Source organism: Haliotis rubra, unplaced genomic scaffold, assembly GCF_003918875.1.
Source record: "Haliotis rubra isolate DU_JTF1 unplaced genomic scaffold, ASM391887v1 Scf154, whole genome shotgun sequence".
Taxonomy (NCBI): Eukaryota; Metazoa; Mollusca; class Gastropoda; order Lepetellida; family Haliotidae; genus Haliotis; species Haliotis rubra.
The window spans coordinates 498,777-523,010 of record NW_025765492.1 but is presented as its reverse complement, the minus strand read 5'-3'; the positions used below and the strand labels follow the sequence as shown (position 1 = coordinate 523,010).

Here is a 24,234-nt window from a genome sequence, read left to right as displayed (position 1 = left end):
AGCAATGGCGCAGAATCCCCAACCACGTGTTCACAAGCATCAGGCAGTTGATGTGGAGACGGTGTTTGGCAGTGGTGAACGTGCAGGGCGGCCATACACGATACTGAACTGAGAAATTTCGCATTTTTATTCTTGTGACTTGACATTCTGTATACCCATGTTTTGGAACGGCGGTGTAGCCTAATGGAACTGATTATGGCACTATCAGTGTATCGAGTACATCACAGATCTCAGCAATGAAATAATAACAATTTAACCATCTTACCATCTCTTGTTCTTTTAGAGTGCCCTGAAGAAAGAATGTGAAGTTTCTTTTTGACTCAGTATATTTGGTGAAGATTGTTTCAAGTCGTTTTAGAGTTATGTTCCGTAAACAATGTGAACGCCGATGCCGACGCTGATGGAAACTCAACCCAAAACAATGTTTCCCAACCCTCAGGGGAGACATAAAAAGAAGTTTTATATCCATAAAATTTCCCCATTGAAAGACGTTGTTGTATTCTTCTTTCTGAGTAGAGGATGATCCACATGTTTAATCACAAGTTCTGAAAACATCATAATGATCAAGTGTAATACTTGTAAGAGAAACGACCTTTTAATAAAATACATGTCTTAACAACTAGACATCCAAATGACAAATAAACACTGTGGTTGCATCTACATTTGTACATGCCCCACAAAGAGAGGTACCACATATATAATACACAAGGAGGTAGAATGATTTTACAGGTGCTTCTTTAACAGGTGAGAAATAAAGAGTTCTAACCTTGCTGTACACAAGACAGGGCTACAGTCGTCAGTGATGGACAGGCAGACCTGCATGCAGGGAGAGAGAGAAAAGTACAGTCACATTCACACTATAGAAGCTCTTGATCAGCCACAGTCTCACTATATTCAGATGGAAACTCAGGAATAAGGGACCGTTCATAATGTATGGCTAGGTGGGGTGATGATGATTTTAAGGGGATGGGGGTGGGGTGTCACCCATTTTGTTCTAGGGAGGGGCAGCGGTGGTGGGTGTCATCAATTTTGTACACATGAACTAGTGAGGGTCATCAATTTTGTACATGAAAATATTTTGAAAATATGCTAAAAATTATGGGAAGGGGTGGGGGTGGGTGTGGGGGTGGGCATTGATTTTGTACATGACATGCAGGGCGGGATGACTTTCTTTAGGTCATTCTCATTGTACATGCTTCACAATAAAAATCATCATCAGCCCCCCTAGCCATAAACTATGAACGGTCCCTAACATTCCCACAAGTGCCAGGCCAAAGACATATGATTCTTTAGAAGAACATAGCCACATTCACACTATAGAAGCTGTTGATAACATTCATAGAAGTCTTGGGTACAGTCACATTACAAACACTGTGTCCTTGATAAAACTCAGTGAGAAATTTGTTTCAGTCATGTATCAAGTCTGTTCAGGCAAGCCGATGACTAAAAGCATGAGCAACAAAAAATGCCATCACGATCAACGACGTCCCAAGTCTGACAGAATCACACAGAACAGCTATTTTTAAAAACATAATATTCTTTAAACTCAAATTATGAAATCTGTCAACATCAATTGGAGATTTTCTAGACGACAGCAGCTTGAGTTTGTTGTACAATTTCTCCTAATCACAAACTAAACTGACAGCCATGCTGTGACTAGGCTAAGAAAAGCACAAGTATCCAAGAATGAAGAAAAGCACAAGTATCCAAGAATGACGCTGCCATTCATCCTGTACAGTTCTATCACTGGGTCTGTTGTCTGACGTCAAGCAGGCCACAGACATTTACCACATCCGAGAAACCCTCAAGCACAGATATAGTGCATGTTATGATCATGATGAGGGCTAATCTGAGATTTAAACCCACCACCAACGGATCCTGGATCAGACAAGCGAGGCAAGTCCTCTGGAAAGTGTGGTACCTTATCCACCTTTTTCTATGACAAACTGAGCAAAAATCATAAAAACAAGTAATATATTCATGAAAACATATTGTCATGGTGTCTGGCATAACTACATGTTTCTTGTGAATGTAACACCACCATAACAACACATACAGTCAGTTTCACTTGCTTGAATTTACTTCATAATTCAGGATACCAGAATAATTTGATCTGTTACATACAGGATCTGTTTTTAATACATTTGTGAACATGTCAGCTTGATGTAGGAGGAAAGCTTTAGTGATGCTTGACTCCGATGTTTTACGGTGAAACCTGCAAGCTTGGTGGGGCAGTGACAGTTTGGGTGCATCTCGGATTCAAACCCTTCTCCCAGTCACCAGGACAGCAGTGGCAAGGATGAAAATCAGGAGGGTTGACAGTGCGAGACAAAATTGGCATTTATGTTTGTAGGGAGAATATTGATATATTGACTTGTGATTTACATAAGAACCAACTACTGTGGCAGGCAGGGATCTCAGGTTTGCAAAACTTATGAGTTATCTCCCTTATAGTTTGGATTGAATTGAGAATACAGCACATACAATACAGGTCAGTAAAAACGGCAACGAAAGACTATGAAACTGCAATATGTTTACATCAGCAAACTTTGACCTCTACTGCGCATGCGCGTTACGATCTGACCTGGAAAACTATTTCCGAGCAACCGTGAATCACCTCGCGTAGAAAATGTATTGAATATGTCGAAATAATTGCTGTCAATCAATTCATATGAATGGAAAGTAAAGTAAACAAGTGTGCACATAAGTATGTCGATGATAAATGACAAATAACACAATACAAATCAATACACAATACCCTCATGTTTTGTCCAAGCTGGTCAATGTCAACATGCGGTTAAGACTTCCTCTTCCATGTGCGCATGTGCAAAAATCGCTCTTTGTTTTTTTATCCAGGTGTAGCAATTTAAAGTTGCCGTTTTTACTGTTTCAGTAGTGAGGTATTATGTTTATTTTGCTATTTCCACGATTAATGTGGGCTTTTCTGCGTTTTTCTGCACAGTGGGAAAGTTTTCTCTGGTAGGCCTGACATATAGGAACATCTTTTCCCACAGCTGATGAAATGTGTAGGAAGTGTGGACAAGGGGCCCTATGTAGATAGTAGGCTGACTGGGAATAAACTTTCAGAAGACAAAGTGTACACAACTACTGTGTAAACAATTTGTAGACAGGTGTAGACAGTGGGCAGTGTGAGTGAGTGTAGACACTGAGTAGACAAAGTGCAGACAGGGTGTAATCATTTTGAAGTCAGCGTGAAGACTGTAGGCAGTGTGTACCTTTGAGTGAAGAAAGTGCCCAGTGGTTGATCTCGACTCAGCTTTGTAGCTCCTGGCTTCAGGAGAAGGTAGGCAGCATCAGAAGAGGTGTTTCTTACTTCCTGAAAGCTTGTTGACTGATAGGACCTGTTACAACACAGCATCATGACACAGTAGTCCATACCGATGACAGCATCCAGGGTCCCGTTTCACAAAGTGATTGTAGCGCTACGACTCTTGTAAGTCTATGTTAAACTATAGGAGTTACGACTGTCGTAGTGTTATGACCAGGGAAACTGGACCCAGGTGCTTAAATTTCTATAGGATGGTACATGTTTATTACATATAGCTCTAGACGAGGTGTGTAAACTAGAATCTAAGGCTGCCAAGGGTATAGAATATCAACCATATTCTGATTAGGATTGATTCCATATGGGTTGAGGTAAAGGAGTCATCTTACATGTCTAACTCTTGACACAGGAAGTTGCTGTTCGCATCCGTCCACTCATCGCCACACACCAAGAACCGAGCCTCACCCTTCTGTATGGTGAGTTCGGTTGGAACTGTTGAGTTGGGGTTCTGTAGATGTACTGGAAGATTTAACATTAACAATGGAGACACAGACATCAGTGCAATATTTCAGTAATTCTCACTGTGGGATATATACTGAGAGAAACAAATAATGGATCACAGGAAAATTCAAGCATTACTTGAATATGTTCCAGTTTTTAATACCAGCTTTGAATAGCGCTGTGATGAAAACTAGAAAATAATAATAATGAGTGAGTGAGTGAGTTTAGTTTTACGCTGCACTCAGCAATATTCCAGCTATATGGCAGCAGTCTGTAAATAATCGAGTCAGGACCAGACAATCAAGTGATCAACAGAGCAATCACAATTGGGAACCGATGATCAACCAACAGCGAGTCTGACCGATCCCGATCCCGTTACGAAGTATACTGAGATCAATATTCACCCGGACCTTCGGGTAGGAAAATAATAAAGGAACACTTGAATATTCCTGTGATCCTTTAATTGTTTCTCTCAGTATATTTAATGATTCATTCTTACTGGCTTCTTCATTCCAGTTTCACAATATGAATAAAGACAGCTACACCAATGTGATGTCATATGAATTATCATGGAAAATAATTGATCTGTTGTTCATGACATTATGACAAGAATATCATTTTCACAATAGGCCAACTGAGTGACTGAGTGTGCATGTATGATCACATATTACTACAATACATACATATTACCACAATACACTTTTTCAGTATTCACCTGAAGACAAACAAGAAATAGCATTGTTACATACAATAAAGAAGTTGTTATCCACAAGAAATATACCAGTACCTGTATTTTTGTAAACTGAAATGTTCCTTGATTTAAATAAATAATATAGAATCTGATATTGATGATATTGTACATTGATTGTCAGCTCTTACAACCAACAAACAGTGCCCAATTATTCCTTGACCCACATCTCATAACAAGTAACAACTACTGATGAGTGCATCAGGAGATATTTTGAGAGGCAGTCAGTCCCCCCTGACAAAACAAGAGTCATCAGAAGATGACATATCCCCCCGGCCCCCACATATTTTAAAGAACAAATCATCTGACAGTTACTTAAAGTCCAGCTTGACTTTTTTCTAAACTATGTCCAAATCGTTTCCATGGAGATCATGAGAAATATAAATGCCAAAAATCTGTAAAAAGCAAAAGGCACCATTTCAAAATTTGCCTAATATATCTGCCAAGTTCTGTTAAAAGATACTGAACGCTTTTCGAGTTGTGCACCGGAAACGAAGCCCACCCTCCCTTTTGGGACTAAGTCTAAATCGTTTCCATGGAAACCGGGAAAAATAAAAATGACAAAAATCAGCAAAAGGCACCACTTAAGGTTCTGTTTGATATATCTACCAAGTTTTGTTGAAAAATATTGAACGTTTTTTGAGTTATGCTCCGGAAACGAAGCCCACCCCCCTTTAAGACTAAGTCCAAAACCCCATGGAAACCAAGAAAAATAAAAAGGACAAAAATCTGTTAATAGCAAAAGGCACCACCTTAGGTTCTGTTTGATATATCTACCAATTTTTGTTGAAAAATATTGAATGGTTTTTGAGTTATGCTCTAGAAACAAAATGATTACAGACGAGGCGTCGACTATATCCCCTTGCATTACATGCCGGGGGGATAATAACACAATTTACACAAGTCTGTCATTCAATAATGGTTTTGTAGCACAGACCTGTCAATCAAACTTGTCAATCATCCCAATAAGTGACATAACTCTACCGATGTCCGAATCGTTTCCAGGAAAACCAGGAAAAATAAATATGTCAAAATTATGCCAAAGCAAAACGCACCACTTTGGCATCTGCCTCACATATCTACCAAGTTTTGCTGAAAGACATTAAGAAGTTTTCCAGTTGTGCTCCGAAAAAGAAACCCACCCCTCCCTTTTGGGACTAAGCTCGAATTGTTTCCATTGAAACCAAAAAAAATATAAATGACAAAAATCTGTAAATAGCAAAAGGCACCACTTTAAGATTTGTCTCATGTATCCGCCAAGTTTTGCTGAAAGATATTAAGAAGTTTTCCAGTTATGCTCCGGAAACGAAGCCCACCCCCCTTTAAGACTAAGTCCAAAACCCCATGGAAACCAAGAAAAATAAAAAGGACAAAAATCTGTTAATAGCAAAAGGCACCACCTTAGGTTCTGTTTGATATATCTACCAATTTTTGTTGAAAAATATTGAATGGTTTTTGAGTTATGCTCTAGAAACAAAATGATTACGGACGGACGGACAGACAGTCGGACGAGGCGTCGACTATATATCGACTATAACACAATTTACACAAGTCTGACATTCAATAAAGGTTTTGTAGCACAGACCTGTCAATCAAACTTGTCAATCATCCCAATAAGTGACATAACTCTACATGGTGTTGGCTAAACCACTGTAGCAGGTGTGATGCTTGGCTCCTCCCACAGGTGGTATGGGGATGTGCTAGAAGGCCCAGTAATACGAGGTCTAACGTAATTGGTTGCTACACCTTGGTGGCATATCCAGAGTTATTGAACTGCAGAGCACAAGCAAGATTTGTGGAATGTATGAGGAAACTCACCACAGGTCCGTTCATCTTCCCCTTTTTCACAGTCAAAGACTCCGTTGCACACTGAACTATAGTTGAGACAATAGTAGTCCTTGCACATAAACTCAGTGGCAAAACATGAGCCTGAAGTGAAGAGATTCCATAACTTAGGTTTATTGTTCAGCAAAGAACTGAAAGTTGTTCAAGTTAAGTATTCCACTGGGTAAACATTAATAAAGCTGAATGTTCAAGGAGTGTTCATATGAGTTAGAGCAGAAAGTTGCCCTCACAGTAGTGCTGTTGTTATGTGTGATATGTACGATCTTCTGGTGCTTAGCACAGTAGTTTCATTGTTAGCTCTGCCACATGAACTTTGGATTCTGACATTAGTATTTAAACTGTAATTTCTTTGTGTTTTTACAATGAGATATGCTTCTGCCCTTTTCATTCACTGACGTAGAGTGACAACCCTGTTTTGTCTGTCCAACAGTTTCCAAAAACACTACTGCATCTATATACAGTAATACATGAGAGACATGTCACATACTGCAGTTAGCCTCATCCGTGCCGTTGACACAGTCAGGGTAGCCGTCACACACCCACTCCCTCATGATGCAACTGCCATCCAGGCATGACCACGCCCGGAGTGACATCCTGCAATAAATGGCATAAGGCATTACACCCTGGATACACTGAAACATGGAATAACACTGTTACACCCTGGATACACTGAAACATGACATGACACTATTACACACCCTGAATACACTGAAACATGGAATAACACTGTTACACCCTGGATACACTGAAACATGGCATGACACTGTTACACCCTAGATACACTGAAACATGGGATAATACTGTTACACCCTGGATACACTGAAACATGGCATGACACTATTACACACCCTGGATACACTGAAACATGGCATGACACTGTTAAACCCTAGATACACTGAAACATTGCATGCCACTGTTACACCCTGGATACACTGAAACATGGCATGACACTATTACACACCCTGGATACACTGAAACATGGCTTGACACTATTACACACCCTGAATACACTGAAACATGGAATAACACTGTTACACCCTGGATACACTGAAACATGGCATGACACTGTTACACCCTAGATACACTGAAACATGGCAAGCCACTGTTACACCCTGGATACACTGAAACATGGCATGACACTATTACACACCCTGGATACACTGAAACATGGCATGACACTGTCACACCCTGGATACACTGAAACATGGCATGACACTGTTACACCCTGGATACACTAAAACATGGCATGACACTGTTACACCCTAGATACACTGAAACATGGCATGCCACTGTTACACCCTGGATACACTGAAACATGGCATGACACTATTACACACCCTGGATACACTGAAACATGGAATAAGAGTTACAATCTGGACACACTGAAACATGAAATAATACTGTTACACCCAGGATACACTGAAACATGGAATAACACTGTTACACCCTGGATACACTGAAACATGGAATAACACTGTCATGGAATAACACTGTTACACCCTGGATACATTGAAACATGGAATAACACTGCTCCACCCTGGATACATTAAAACATGGAATAACACTGTTCCACCCTGGATACACTGAAACATGGAATAACACTGTTACACCCAGGATACACTGAAACATGGAATAACACTGTTACACCCTGGATACACTGAAACATGGAATAACACTGTTACACACCTGGATACATAAACATGGAATAACACTGTTAATAACACTGTCATGGAATAACACTGTTACACCCTGGATACATTGGAAAACATGGAATAACACTGTTACACCCTGGATACATTGAAACATGGAATAACACTGTTACACCCTGGATACACTGAAACATGGAATAACACTGTTACACCCTGGATACACTGATGGAATACACTGGAATGGATACACTGAAACATGGAATAACTGAAACATGGAATAACACTGTTACACCCTGGATACAATAACACTGTTACACCCTGGATACAAACATGGAATAACACTGTTACACCCTGGATACACTGAAACATGGAATAACACTGTTACACCCTGGATACATTGAAACATGGAATAACACTGTTACACCCTGGATACACTGAAACATGGAATAACACTGTTCCACCCTGGATACACTGAAACATGGAATAACACTGTTACACCCTGGATACACTGAAACATGGAATAACACTGTCATGGAATAACACTGTTACACCCTGGATACATTGAAACATGGAATAACACTGTTCCACCCTGGATACATTGAAACATGGAATAACACTGTTCCACCCTGGATACACTGAAACATGGAATAACACTGTTACACCCAGGATACACTGAAACATGGAATAACACACCCTTGAAACATGGAATGAAACATGGAATAACACTGTTCCACCCTGGATACATTGAAACATGGAATAACACTGTTCCACCCTGGATACACTGAAACATGGAATAACACTGTTACACCCTGGATACACTGAAACATGGAATAACACTGTTACACCCTGGATACACTGAAACATGGAATAACACTGTCATGGAATAACACTGTTACACCCTGGATACATTGAAACATGGAATAACACTGTTCCACCCTGGATACATTGAAACATGGAATAACACTGTTACACCCTGGATACACTGAAACATGGAATAACACTGTTACACCCAGGATACACTGAAACATGGAATAACACTGTTACACCCTGGATACACTGAAACATGGAATAACACTGTCATGGAATAACACTGTTACACCCTGGATACACTGAAACATGGAATAACACTGTTACACCCTGGATACACTGAAACATGGAATAACACCCTGGATACACTGTCATGGAATAACACTGTTACACCCTGGATACATTGAAACATGGAATAACACTGTTGAAACACCCTGGATACACTGAAACATGGAATAACACTGTTACACCCTTCCACCCTGGATACACTGGAAACATGGAATAACACTGTTACACCCTGGATACACTGAAACATGGAATAACACTGTTCCACCCTGGATACACTGAAACATGGAATAACACCCTGGATCATGGAATAACACTGTTACACCCACCCTGGATACACTGTTGAAACATGGAATAACACTGTTACACCCTGGATACACTGAAACATGGAATAACACTGTTACACCCTGGATACACTGAAACATGGAATAACACTGTTACACTCTGGATACATTGAAACATGGATAACACATGGAATAACACTGTTACACCCTGGATACACTGAAACATGGAATAACACTGTTCCACCCTGGATACACTGAAACATGGAATAACACTGTTCCACCCTGGATACACTGAAACATGGAATAACACTGTTCCACCCTGGATACACTGACACTGGAATAACACTGTTACATATGGAATAACACTGTTACACCCTGGATACATTGAAACATGGAATAACACTGTTACACCCTGGATACATTGAAACATGGAATAACACTGTTACACACCCTGGATACACCCTGAAACATGGAATAACACTGTTACACCCTGGATACATTGAAACATGGAATAACACTGTTCCACCCTGGATACACTGAAACATGGAATAACACTGTTACACCCTGGATACACACATGGAATAACACTGGAATAACATTGAAACATGGAATAACACTGGATACACTGAAACATGGAATAACACTGTTCCACACTGTTCCACCCTGGATACACTGAAACATGGAATAACACTGTTCCACCCTGGATACACTGAAACATGGAATAACACTGTTACACCCTGGATACACTGAAACATGGAATAACACTGTTCCACCCTGGATACACTGAAACATGGAATAACACTGTTCCACCCTGGATACACTGAAACATGGAATAACACTGTTCCACCCTGGATACACTGAAACATGGAATAACACTGTTCCACCCTGGATACACTGAAACATGGAATAACACTGTTCCACCCTGGATACACTGAAACATGGAATAACACTGTTCCACCCTGGATACATTGAAATATGGAATAACACTGTTCCACCCTGGATACAGTGAAATATGGAATAACATTGTTACATCCTGGATACATTGAAATATGGAATAACACTGTTCCACCCTGGATACACTGAAATATGGAATAACATTGTTACATCCTGGATACATTGAAATATGGAATAACACTGTCATGGAATAACACTGTTACACCCTGGATACATTGAAACATGGAATAACACTGCTCCACCCTGGATACATTGAAATATGGAATAACACTGTTCCACCCTGGATACACTGAAATATGGAATAACATTGTTACACCCTGGATACACTGAAATATGGCAGGGCTGACATAACTTTCACAACAATAGTAATGATTAAATGTTTTTGTAGGTACAGAGCTTACTTCTACTATTCATAAACATGTTTGACAGATACAAAGAATTTTTCTAACTACGTAAATGTTTATGGTTACTTATTTGGTGAATGCTTCATGGGTTTGTCAATACAGTGACAGTATACACAGATACTCCCACATCTAAACACACTTCCCAAACCTGGGACAGCACAAGCTAAAGAGGAACTAAAACACTTGTGAGTTCAGCAACCATGACAAGTATCAATACCTCTGTCATGTTTGCTCAGCAATAATAACTGTCCTCAGTAGCTTGTGTTTTCAGTTACCGGTATATTCATTTTCTACATGCATTTATACAGAGGGATTTGTCATGTCCTCTACAGCAAACATTAATGACTGGCAATTATCATAACATGCCTTATAATGTTTCCAGTGAATGAAGGATAGTATTGATTTACTGATAATGTGGCACGCCAAGCTCAATGACAGGTACAGATGTGTCTTTGATGGAAACAGTCTATTGAGTCGAACACAAACTGAATATCATGGGTAGCATATGACGCTATTGAAATGTGTTCCGTAATGTGTAGGACGTATTAAGCTGAGGCCCGCACACCTTTCATACTTTGTGAATGTCATATCTAAGTTAGAGCACTTCTATATTTAGGAGCAGATTAATGGAATATATTTTGTTCTGTCAAGGTACCTAGTGAATGTTGTGCAATATGTGGTGGCAATACAGTAAAGTGTTCATATAGCATATAACTCTCAACCAGGCAAACCGGAGGCAGAGGCATGAATTACTGTCAACTTAATGGTATTGCTGTCTATGTTTTATAGTCGTAGATATTATTGCTGTGAAAAATAATGTTTGGGAATGACATATTAATATAACCTTGATGTACTTATGACATTTTTTTCGATGCATGTTTTCACTGAATATGGCTTAAACAATATACGAGAAATATAATTAACTCCCTCTGTCATTTTGGTGAGTCAGATCGCACATCATTGGAATACAACACACATTCAGCCAGGTAATACATTTCTATACTGCGACACACATTAACCATTTCAGGCTATTCTAGCTACTGTACACTGAAAGCAAGAAAATTAATCCTTTCCGGAAAAATGTTGCCATTAGCCATTGTGCAAATATAAGGAGTCCACTTCCTAATGTATAAATAGGAATCCAGTTCCCAATATTGTACGAATATAAGGAATCAAATTCCTTATGTATAAATACAAGGAATCCAATTCCTAAAGTATAAATATAAGGAATCCAATTCCTAATGTATAAATATAAGGAATCCAATTCCTAATGTATAAATACAAGGAATCCAATTCCTAAAGTATAAATATAAGGAATCCAATTCTAAAGTATAAATATAAGTATAAAATCCAATTCCTAATGTATAAATATAAGGAATCCAATTCCTAAATGTATAAATATAAGGAATCCAATTCCTAATGTATAAATACAAGGAATCCAATTCCTAATGTATAAATATAAGGAATCCAATTCCTAATGTATAAATACAAGGAATCCAATTCCTAAAGTATAAATACAAGGAATCCAATTCCTAAAGTATAAATACAAGGGTAATGTATAAATATAAGGAATCCAATTCCTAATGTATAAATATAAGGAATTCAATTCCACGTGTGTGAGTGAGTGAGTTTAGTTTTATGCCATACTCCAGCTATATGCCGACGGTCTGTAAAACATCGAGTCAGGACCAGACAATCAAGTGATCAACAGCATGAGCATCGATCTGCACAATTGGGAACCGATGACATGTGTCAACCAAGCCAGCGAGCCCGTCCACCTGATCCCGTTAGTCGCCTCTTACAAGCATGGGTTACTGAAGGCTCATTCTATCCCGGACCTTCACTTGGTTAATTCCCAAGGAATTTCAGGAGGGGCAATAAATCATTAGAAAAATGAGTATTGGTTGGACAAAGTGTTTCTCCTGATGCCAGGATCCCATCCTGGTTGTAGCCCATTCTGACAGTATAGAGAGTATAACAGCACATAACATATAGTCAATGTAACATTTTACGTAACCATGGTAACTTACGACAGTCCTTTTCATCACTGTTGTCGTAACAGTCATCAATGCCATTGCACACAAGTGCTTGTCTTATCTGCATTCCATTGTCACACACGTGGTAATTGTTTCTCCGAGCTGAGAACATACAACAAATCAAGAGAGGCATAATATTAACATAGAAATGTGACAGATGAAAGCTGGTGTTCAAAGATTGTTTAAAATCCACATGGCAAATAACAGGCGAATTTATAGATTTGAAAAACAGTGACCTGACAGGCTGGTTCAGTTTGTTGTTTTACGCCGCTATATGGCAGCGATCTGAATATAATCGAGTCTGGACCAGACAGTCCAGTGATCAACAGCATGAGCATCAGTCTACGCAATGATGACATGTGTCAACCCAGTCAGCGAGCCTGACCAGCTAATCCTGTAAGTCGCCTCTTATGAGAAGCATGGGTTACTGAAGATCAATTCTAACCCGGACCTTCACAGGTAGACCTGACAGGCACATATGGCTGCTTGTTTAATTCTCAGACCTACTGAGCCATGCGTGATGACTGAATATTGCTCCCTCTAGCCTGACTGATCGGAACACAGTCAGCTGATACATTCAAAAAGCTTTCATGACAACATGTGATTGTGAACACACAATACAAAAGTACCAATATTATGTCACAGGGCGCCAGATAATGGCCGTATCGGCGGTATGTACGGATATAAAATATGCACGATAGGAAATAATTTAGAAAACGTAGCAGATACGCACCAGAGCAATGGTTTACGGTCTTAGAATCATTTACAGACATATTTTTCTGAAAAAGTATTGTTGTATTGTTTATTGACGTGTTTACACAAGGGTAGCAATGTTGTGGTGCATATATGAAAGGTAACACAAGATTAGCTTCCATTCAGTACTCTAAATATACTCTTAAGGTTTTCAAGTACTCCTGTATTGAAAAAATAAGGACTACATACTCCTGATGTTGAAAAATTATCTGGAGCCCTGTGTCAAACTCACATTTTCTCAGTAAAGTACAAAGTCTAGTACTCTCAGTTGTTGAGTTGTATCTGAGTTCGACTGGTGGTCTATGTCACATACTTCCTGTACCTCCCTTCCACACAACTTCCTAAAAATATCCCTTTAAATATTTATGATTTCTAGTTGTTTGTTCAGTATATAAGTTTATGAAGCATAAAAACAAGATTATTCCTAAAGTGACAAAAGCTCCCTAAATAATTTCAAAGTATTATCAACTTACGACAGTTGAGTTCATCACTAAGGTCGGCACAGTCGAAGCGTCCGTTGCACCTACGCTTGCCGTCCCACAAACACAGGCCTGAGGCGCACTGGTACCCCCCTGACTGCTGACACTCTGGAACAGTACCATCATGTTACTTGTCACTGGTGGGGGTAACTGCTGCTGTATGAAAACTACTTTCATCATCCACCTCCACTTGAAATGTTGTCCAACACTTCTTTCCTGAATACTGTGATGTCATTGGTTACCATGAAAGTCACAATCAAATGGCACCTCTCATCTCTCAACCAATGAAGTAGACCAAAGCTTAGTCTCTGAATACATATAATTTTGATTGTAACAAATAAACCCATTTCAATTGAAAAGGAGCCAGAGATCCCTGAACCTGGGCAAATGTAGACCTGCTACATTTTGGGCTTTAGCACTGCAGAGAGGGTAAGACTGAAGGGAAAATACTGTGGTTCAGGGATTGTGAGACAGACAACCATTGAAGCTTCCTAGCCTCCACTGTTTCAATGACTGAAGCAAACTGACACAACAGTCAGTAGATAAAAAACACTGGCCTGTTGTATGTGGACAGTCTAGGCCTGCTTGAACTTGTTTCACTAGTTACTCGAACTTGAACAGGTGTATGATGGTGAAACTCTGCATGAAGCTTGCTACCAATGGCCGTTGCTAAGCTCATTGTTGATAGAACCACAACTTTTCAACTTTTTTTATTTCAATGCTATCCATAAGTGAAAACCTATATTGTGGGCATGTTTAAAATCAGATAAATGTTTTTTAACAGTTTTAGAGCAAAAGCCTTGTAGTTCCACAGGTGATGTCAAAATGTCAAAGGTAAAACAACGGATGTCAGGGCAAGGAGATGAACAAGTTTCATGAATAGACAACTTCTCTATTCAACAGATGGAAATTGGTGCAAATGAAAACAAATGGTGTTAGCATGGATACTAAAATGTCGCATCTACTGCAATAGAGAAGTTGGATATCCATAAAACGTGTTCGTCTTAAAGAAGCAGGACAAGATTAACCAGACATTAGCTGAAAGCAGGTATTTTTAGGTGACTTTGACATTCGCTTGTGATCAACTCTTTGTTGTTTCACTGAGGCAAGACAGTCAGGGACATGTCCTTATCACAAAGTCAAGCAGTGGGAAATTATGTACCTGAACAGGAGGTTTCATCAGACTGGTCAAGGCATTCAATCTTCCGGTTGCACCTCGAACTGCCATCCACACACTGACCACTGTCACAGCGGAGCTGATCAGACCGACAAGCTGGAAGAACATACAAGCAAGTCAACACACCTCTCACAGGCATTATTAAACAATGATCCCAGTACATAGAAACAATATGACCCTCAAACAGTGAGACCACCAGGCAAACCCTCCACACTTGGAGTAATTGTATATACCCAGTCTAGGCTGTGAACGAGTGAGTGAGTTTAGTTTTATGCCGCACTCAGCAATATTCCAGCTATATGACGTCAGTCTGTAAATAATCGAGTCTGGACCAGACAATCCAGTGATCAACAGCATCAGCATCGATCAACGCAATTGGGACTGTGGAAGTAAGTGAGCCTGACCACACAATCCCGTTAGTCCCCTCTTACGATAAGTCCCTTCTTAATATGCTGTGAACTGAACTGAAGCTGATTCTACAGAGTTCCTGACACATGCTAACTAGACAGAGACCATTTTTAGATACACCATCGCTGATATTATTCATCAAAAGTCAATGCATTTCTCTGAATAATACTATCAGCCTTCAGGGAAGCTACCACATAATTTATTCAAAACATTTTCACATTTTTAGATTAAAATATTAAATTAAACAGTTCGAATGAATTAATGCAACGTGGCATTAAATCGACTCTTGCGCTCTCTACCGGCCGAACATTATTTCAAGCGAACCCCATATAGTTATGTCCCTTGGAACGCTCTTTACGAATATCCTATAACGCAACCTGTGATTGAGGCCAGCTCGGTAAACAATGACAACACCGCATGCAACAGTTTTTCGATATACAGAGCAACCGATTACATTCCATATATGGCAAGTGTTATCTGTTTGGAAGCTGTTCGCCTCAAAGTTTCAAATATCAATTTCAGGCAAGTCGTAAGGGATAATAAGTCTTTTATTGCATCAATAGGAAGTTAAAGTGAGTGCATATGCCCCCAATATATAAAATATAGGCCAAAATATTGTGGAAAATGTGTGACATTGTGCCTTTAAGGATAAATACCTGTAAACTGATTGAAAATGATTTTATGGTCTAACAACTGTAAATGCTTACCCGGCAAAGTGGTTGTATCAACCGTGGTGGATGATGCTGTTGCTGTAGATGAGGTATCGGCTGCAGGTGTGGAAGCAGTTGAAGAAAGAACAGAGGCATGAGTTGGGGAGACATGTGTTGGAATTTCTGAGGTGTGGTCACCGACACTGGAAGAGACCTGGTATGTATGTGATGGAGGGAGAGTCATTCCTGAAGCGGTGGGAGATGGTTTTATTGAGATCGTAGGAGTGATGGGAATATGAGTTGTCCGGGAAAGCGGCGCTGAGGGAGAGGTTGTGGTTGGTGGAGATGGTGGGGTTGTTGAGGAGGATGAAATGGAAGAGGAGATGCTCAATGTTGATTGCATGTTAGCCTCACCAGCATTCACAGCCCTTCTGACGTCGCCTGTAACATACAGAATAACCTGACATCGCCTCTAACATACAGAATAACCTGACATCGCCTGTAACATACAGAATATCCTCACATTGCCTGTAACAGAATAACCTGACATCACCTGTAACATACACAATAACCTGACATCGCCTGTCACATACAGAATAACCTGACATTGCCTGTAACATACAGAATAACTTGACATCACCAGTAACATACAGAATAACCTGACATCGCCTGTAACATACAGAATAACATCACCTTGCCTGTAACATACAGAATAACCTGACATCGCCCTGTAATATACAGAATATCCTCACCTCGCCTGTAACATACAGAATAACCTGACATCACCTGTAACATACAGAATAACCTGACATCGCCTGTAACATACACAATAACCTGACATCGCCTGTAACATACAGAATAACCTGACATAGCCTGTAACATACAGAATAACCTGACATTGCCTGTTACATACAGAATATCCTCACCTCACCTGTAACATACAGAATAACCTGACATTGCCTGTAACATACAGAATAACCTGACATCGCCTGTAGCATACAGAATGACCTGACATCACCTGTAACATACAGAATAACCTGACATAGCCTGTAACATACAGAATAACCTGACATGGCCTGTAACATACAGAATAACTTGACATCACCTGTAACATACAGAATAACCTGACATTGCCTGTAACATACAGAATATCCTCACCTCGTCTGTAATATACAGAATAACCTGACATCGCCTGTAACATACAGAATATCCTCACCTCGCCTGTAACATACAGAATAACCTGACATGGCCTGTAACATACAGAATAACCTGACATCGTCTGTAACATACAGAATAACCTGACATCGCCTGTAACATACACAATAACCTGACATGGCCTGTAACATACACAATAACCTGACATCGCCTGTATCATACACAATAACCTGACATTGCCTGTAACATACAGAAAAACCTGACATGGCCTGTAACATACAGAATAACCTGACATCGCCTGTAACATACAGAATAACCTGACATCGCCTGTAAGATACACAATAACCTGACATTGCCTGTAACATACACAATAACCTGACATGGCCTGTAACAGAAAAACCTGACATCGCCTGTAACAGAAAAACCTGACATCGCCTGCAATATACAGAATAACCTGACATCGCCTGTAACAGAAAAACCTGACATCGCCTAAAGCATACAGAATAACCTGACATTGCCTGTAACAGAATAACCTGACATCGCCTGTAATATACAGAATAACCTGACACATACAGATAGTGCATAGCCAGCGATACACAAACTAATGACATCCTTTGTATCAATACAGGCTGATATCACCTGTAACAGACCAACAGGTGCATGGCAGGAGACACACAAGCTGATGATGTCGCCGGATAACACAGAGATCTTAAGTGTGCCCTGCAGTCACTTGGAATGTAACTGTGCCATTACAATTCTAGCCATGCCATAACACCAGAAATACAGGTCAAACCCTGAGCCACTTCAATGGGAAAATGCCTGACTTTGCAGATGAAGACAAAGAACATATCTGGTTCCTTTGTTAAAAGTTTTAGGTGGGTTAACATGAAATCTCTGCTGTCAGTAAGTCAATTAAGCCAGGGAGCAGCAGCAACAATGCTACTTCACACAACACTCAATCTTCACACTCTTCCATTGCAGTTATAGTAGCATCATGGATGGATTAAATATTATTCACATTCATTATTATCATGCTGGTGTTTGTTATTTCAGGCATAAATCCAGTCTATTGTACATCACTGAAAATAAGAAAAATATGGATGAAGAATATTACATCATGTATAGGTCCAGTACATTGTCATATTTTGATTGTTGATGTTATACACTTTGTTTTATAACTCTTAGATAACCTGTTACTTCAAATTACTAAATATACTGGCATAATTCACAGTACTTAGAAAAGGATGAAAAAACAATGTGTTCAGTGATAGTTTGTCAACCAGTTCATCTATCGATTTGTTGAAAGTAGTCTCACTTAGTGAGGTGAGGTGAGGTGAAATTGGTTTTACGTAGTGCTTGAGAATATTTCGCTCATATGATTTGATGCATGCGTGTGTATGTGTATGTGTAGGTGAAATGGGGTTTAACGCCGTACTTGAGAATGTTGTGTGTGGCTGCTTGTACTAGCCCAGACTTTAGCTGGTTTATAGTGCTAGCTCACTGAGACACCATGCCGCAGTTAAGATGAATTATGTACCCCAATAAGACACATTATACTGACTCCAAGCCGACCAGTCCTTGTTACACCCACTTATGAAGGCTGAGCGCCAGGCAGGTACCAACAAGTACCATATTTTAACCTCTTTTGGTATCATTTGGCCAGGAATCAAACCCGCGACCTTCCGCTCTAAGGGAGGACACTCTAACCACTACACCACGGAGGCAGTCACATATTTGAACAAAAGCCTAAGCTTAATTGTAAATCTGAAAGGATGTACACTGTCAACAGTTCAAGTTTGTTGGGTAAAGTTGCTACAAGATATTTCTAATTCTACCTCAGAGAGTTGATATGACCAATCTGTCATTAAATGTATTGGCCTGTCTGAGGGTTGGGGTCAGGTGGCCTGTAAGTGCTACCCTGCCACAAATTACTTTGAAGAGCCATGTCACAACTCGACACCAGTAAGCACTGCCTACATTCATAACTTGGGCAGTTTTGTGTGCCGTGGACAAACAGAATGAATGAAGCATGACAACAGGTGGTGTGCCCCCTCTCCCTCAGCACAATGTTCACCTGACCGTGATGCATTTGGCGAGTGAGTGACTTGGGTTTAATGCCCCCTTCAACAGTAATCCAAACACATCCCACTGTGTCAAGTTAATGTTGTTGTTTGTTGTTCGATTCCACACACAGCAACATTACAGCTATTTGACGGCAGCCTGTAAATAATCAAGGCTCAGGAATTTATCTAAGATTCCATATTACCCTTGGCAAACAAATTGGGAAAATATGGTTGTATTGTTGAAACCTGGCATTTTCTTAAAACACTAATTTGTAGTAAATTCACAGGTACTTTAACATTGCATGTTTACATACTATTCAACTTTATAATGTAGACCTAAAACAATGAAGTCTCTTCCCATTAGTTGGTCCTCTTAGTGAAATACAAGCCACATCCATACAGGCATAACATTTGACATCTCAGTAATTGCATGAACTGGGAACATGTTCATTGCAAACTTGGAAATTGTTGGAGACATATTTGCTGAGTGAGTGAGTGAGTTTAGTTTCACGGCGAACTCAGCAATATTCAAGCCATATGGCACAGGTCTGTAAATAATCGAGTCTGTACCAGACAATCCAGTGATCAATATCATGAGCATCGATCTATGCAACTGGGATACGATGAAATGTGTCAACCAAGTCAGTGAGCCTGACCACACGATCAGGTTAGTGACCTCTTACAACAAGCATGGGTTACTGGAGATCAGTTCTAACCCGGATCTTCACGGGTCATTTGCTAAGACTGACTTTAGATCTCAATATCAGCCTCTGAGCAGGCTCACATGGATCACTGTCTAGCATGGACAAGGCATGACAGATACTGTAAACAATGACCCGGCAATATCTGGGTACAATGATACAAGATCAGCCTCATTTTAATGAGGGAGAAAAGCCCTAAGTGAAGGTGATAGATGTTTGTCACTTCAGTGGAAGAGATGGGTTTACTTCAAGGTTCACAAGCATTGTCACTAAGGTGACATAATCCCCCGCCGCAAATTATCAAATCTAACTCATAAAGTAATGAAAGTTCAAGATGAAGTTAAATGTCAACAAAATCATGACCAGTCAACCTCTCTTGATATCTGGCTCTTTAGTTGTTCAAACACACAGATATTTTCAAGACTGACTTTGACCTTGACATGAATGTCATAGTGTATGAAATATGCAAAACTAGTACTAAAGACATTGCTTATTGAAAAACATTCAAGGAAAGTCTTGAAAGTCTATGAAGAAAATCCAGTGAAACGTTCTTGAAATATCTTGCTGACAATTCAGGTTAACATGTTGAAATCTTCAAAGTGTCGTCGTGACCCTCAAAATTATGTGAAGGTCACCAAAATTGACTGGGCCTTGGGCCTTCCCTAGATAAGGTTGGTGTCAAATATGAAGAAAATCCAGTGAATATTTTTTGCAATATCTTGCTGACTATCTTAACATGCAATTTAATATGCTGAAATCTTCAGTGTCTCTGTGACCTTGAAAATTAAGTGAAGGTCACCAAAATCGACTGGGCCCTGCGCCTTCCCTGGATGAAGCTTGGTGTCAAATATGAAGAAACTCCATTGAATGGTTCTTGAGGTATATCGCTGACAAGCATAACATGTAGGTTAATGTGCTGAAATCTTCAAAGTGTCTCTGTGACCTTGAAAAGTATGTGAAGGTCACCAAAGTAGACTGGGCCCTGCACCTTCTCTGGATGAAGCTTGGTGTCAAATATGATGAAACTCCAGTGAATGGTTCTTGAGGTATATCGCTGACAAGCATAACATGTAGGTTAATATGCTGAAATCTTCAAAGTGTCTCTGTGACCTTGAAAATTATGTGAAGGTCAACAAAATAGACTGGGCCCTGCACCTTCCCTGGATGAAGCTTGGTGTCAAATATGAAGAAACTCCAGTGAATGGTTCTTAAGGTATATATTGCTGACAAGCATAACATATAGGTTAATATGCTGAAATCTTCAAAGTGTCTCTGTGACCTTGAAAATTAAGTGAAGGTCACCAAAATCGACTGGGCCCTGCGCTTTCCGTAGATAAAGCTTGGTATTGAATATGAAAAAAATCCAGTGAACGGTTCTTGAGATAGCTTAACATGCAGGTAAAACGTTAAAGTCCCCTTGTGACCTTGAGATGAAGGTCAAGGTCACCAAACCTGACTTGGTCCTTTCTTATACTGTGATGAAGCTAGGTACCAATTATGAAAAGAATCTAGTCAACGGTTCTTAAGATATTCCAATTCATGCGAACGGACGGACAGACGGAGCCTAATACTTTATCACCCGCTGCGAGCTAAACGCGCGGCGGGGGATAATAATCAAGTGAATCTGAGATTGGCTTCTAATGAATTCTGGTGCAGCAAAGGGAGGCTGTGTACACGGAAACAACCAAAAACCACATAAAATGTATGTAATTTCAAGTAAAATCATCTCCACAGCTCAAGTAATGTTGATTGTGTGTATGTATATGATTATGACAGAAACCATAGTAACTATCATTCATGCAAAAGAGGAAATAGGGTTTCAATAAGTGGAAAACATCCATTCTTATTTCAAACAGTGTAGTCCATATGTTTGTATGATGCCAAATATACCTTCAGTCTAGTAACTCAGGGCAATAACCGAATACATCGCGTTCATTAAATGTTGAGAATGACCATTACCTGTGAGTGTAATGTTCATATGTTAAAACCATTGAGAATGACCATTACCTGTGAGTGTAATGTTCATATGTTAAAACCATTGAGAATGACCATTACCTGTGAGTGTAATGTTCATATAATAAAACCATTGAGAATGACCATTACCTGTGAGTGTAATGTTCATATGTTAAAACCATTGAGAATGACCATTACCTGTGAGTGTAATGTTCATATGTTAAAACCATTGAGAATGACCATTACCTGTGAGTGTAATGTTCATATGTTAAAACCATTGAGAATGACCATTACCTGTGAGTGTAATGTTCATATAATAAAACCATTGAGAATGATCATTACCTGTGAGTGTAATGTTCATATAATAAAACCATTGAGAATGACCATTACCTGTGAGTGTAATGTTCATATGTTAAAACCATTGAGAATGACCATTACCTGTGAGTGTAATGTTCATATAATAAAACCATTGAGAATGATCATTACCTGTGAGTGTAATGTTCATATGTTAAAACCATTGAGAATGACCATTACCTGTGAGTGTAATGTTCATATGTTAAAACCATTGAGAATGACCATTACCTGTGAGTGTAATGTTCATATGTTAAAACCATTGAGAATGACCATTACCTGTGAGTGTAATGTTCATATGTTAAAACCATTGAGAATGACCATTACCTGTGAGTGTAATGTTCATATGTTAAAACCATTGAGAATGACCATTACCTGTGAGTGTAATGTTCATATGTTAAAACCATTGAGAATGACCATTACCTGTGAGTGTAATGTTCATATGTTAAAACCATTGAGAATGACCATTACCTGTGAGTGTAATGTTCATATGTTAAAACCATTGAGAATGACCATTACCTGTGAGTGTAATGTTCATATGTTAAAACCATTGAGAATGACCATTACCTGTGAGTGTAATGTTCATATAATAAAACCATTGAGAATGATCATTACCTGTGAGTGTAATGTTCATATGTTAAAACCATTGAGAATGATCATTACCTGTGAGTGAATGTTCATATGTTAAAACCATTGAGAATGACCATTACCTGTGAGTGTAATGTTCATATGTTAAAATCCATTGAGAATGACCACCACCATGTACCCGTAGAGTGTAATGTTCATATGTTAAAACCATTGAGAATGATCATTACCTGTGAGTGTAATGTTCATGTTCATATGTTAAAACCATTGAGAATGACCATTACCTGTGAGTGTAATGTTCATATGTTAAAACCATTGAGAATGATCATTACCTGTGAGTGTAATGTTCATATGTTAAAACCATTGAGAATGACCATTACCTGTGAGTGTAATGTTCATATAATAAAACCATTGAGAATGATCATTACCTGTGAGTGTAATGTTCATATGTTAAAACCATTGAGAATGACCATTACCTGTGAGTGTAATGTTCATATAATAAAACCATTGAGAATGACCATTACCTGTGAGTGTAATGTTCATATGTTAAAACCATTGAGAATGACCATTACCTGTGAGTGTAATGTTCATATAATAAAACCATTGAGAATGACCATTACCTGTGAGTGTAATGTTCATATGTTAAAACCATTGAGAATGACCATTACCTGTGAGTGTAATGTTCATATAATAAAACCATTGAGAATGACCATTACCTGTGAGTGTAATGTTCATATGTTAAAACCATTGAGAATGACCATTACCTGTGAGTGTAATGTTCATATAATGTTCATATGTTCATATAATAAAAACCATTGAGAATGACCATTACCTGTGAGTGTAATGTTCATATGTTAAAACCATTGAGAATGATCATTACCTGTGAGTGTAATGTTCATATGTTAAAACGTTGAGAATGACCATTACCTGTGAGTGTAATGTTCATATAATAAAACCATTGAGAATGACCATTACCTGTGAGTGTAATGTTCATATGTTAAAACCATTGAGAATGATCATTACCTGTGAGTGTAATGTTCATATGTTAAAACCATTGAGAATGACCATTACCTGTGAGTGTAATGTTCATATGTTAAAACCGTTGAGAATGACCATTACCTGTGAGTGTAATGTTCATATAATAAAACCGTTGAGAATGA

The 24,234-nt window shown here is 39.1% G+C and overlaps 1 protein-coding gene across 1 annotated transcript in view; it reads right to left on the bottom strand.

Annotated features, from left to right (window-relative positions):
• LOC124270698 (atrial natriuretic peptide-converting enzyme-like) overlaps nt 1-24,234 on the bottom strand; it is a 42,994-nt gene that overhangs the window by 11,267 nt on the left and 7,493 nt on the right. The window contains exons 3-12 of the mRNA XM_046705732.1: nt 16,324-16,707; nt 15,194-15,304; nt 14,026-14,139; nt 12,794-12,901; nt 7,718-7,727; nt 6,868-6,974; nt 6,354-6,464; nt 3,676-3,805; nt 3,237-3,362; nt 767-816 (exon numbers count right to left, since the gene is read on the bottom strand). Of these exons, the coding sequence (XP_046561688.1) occupies nt 767-816; nt 3,237-3,362; nt 3,676-3,805; nt 6,354-6,464; nt 6,868-6,974; nt 7,718-7,727; nt 12,794-12,901; nt 14,026-14,139; nt 15,194-15,304; nt 16,324-16,707 (1,251 nt within the window). The remainder of the gene's footprint in view (nt 1-766; nt 817-3,236; nt 3,363-3,675; nt 3,806-6,353; nt 6,465-6,867; nt 6,975-7,717; nt 7,728-12,793; nt 12,902-14,025; nt 14,140-15,193; nt 15,305-16,323; nt 16,708-24,234) is intronic.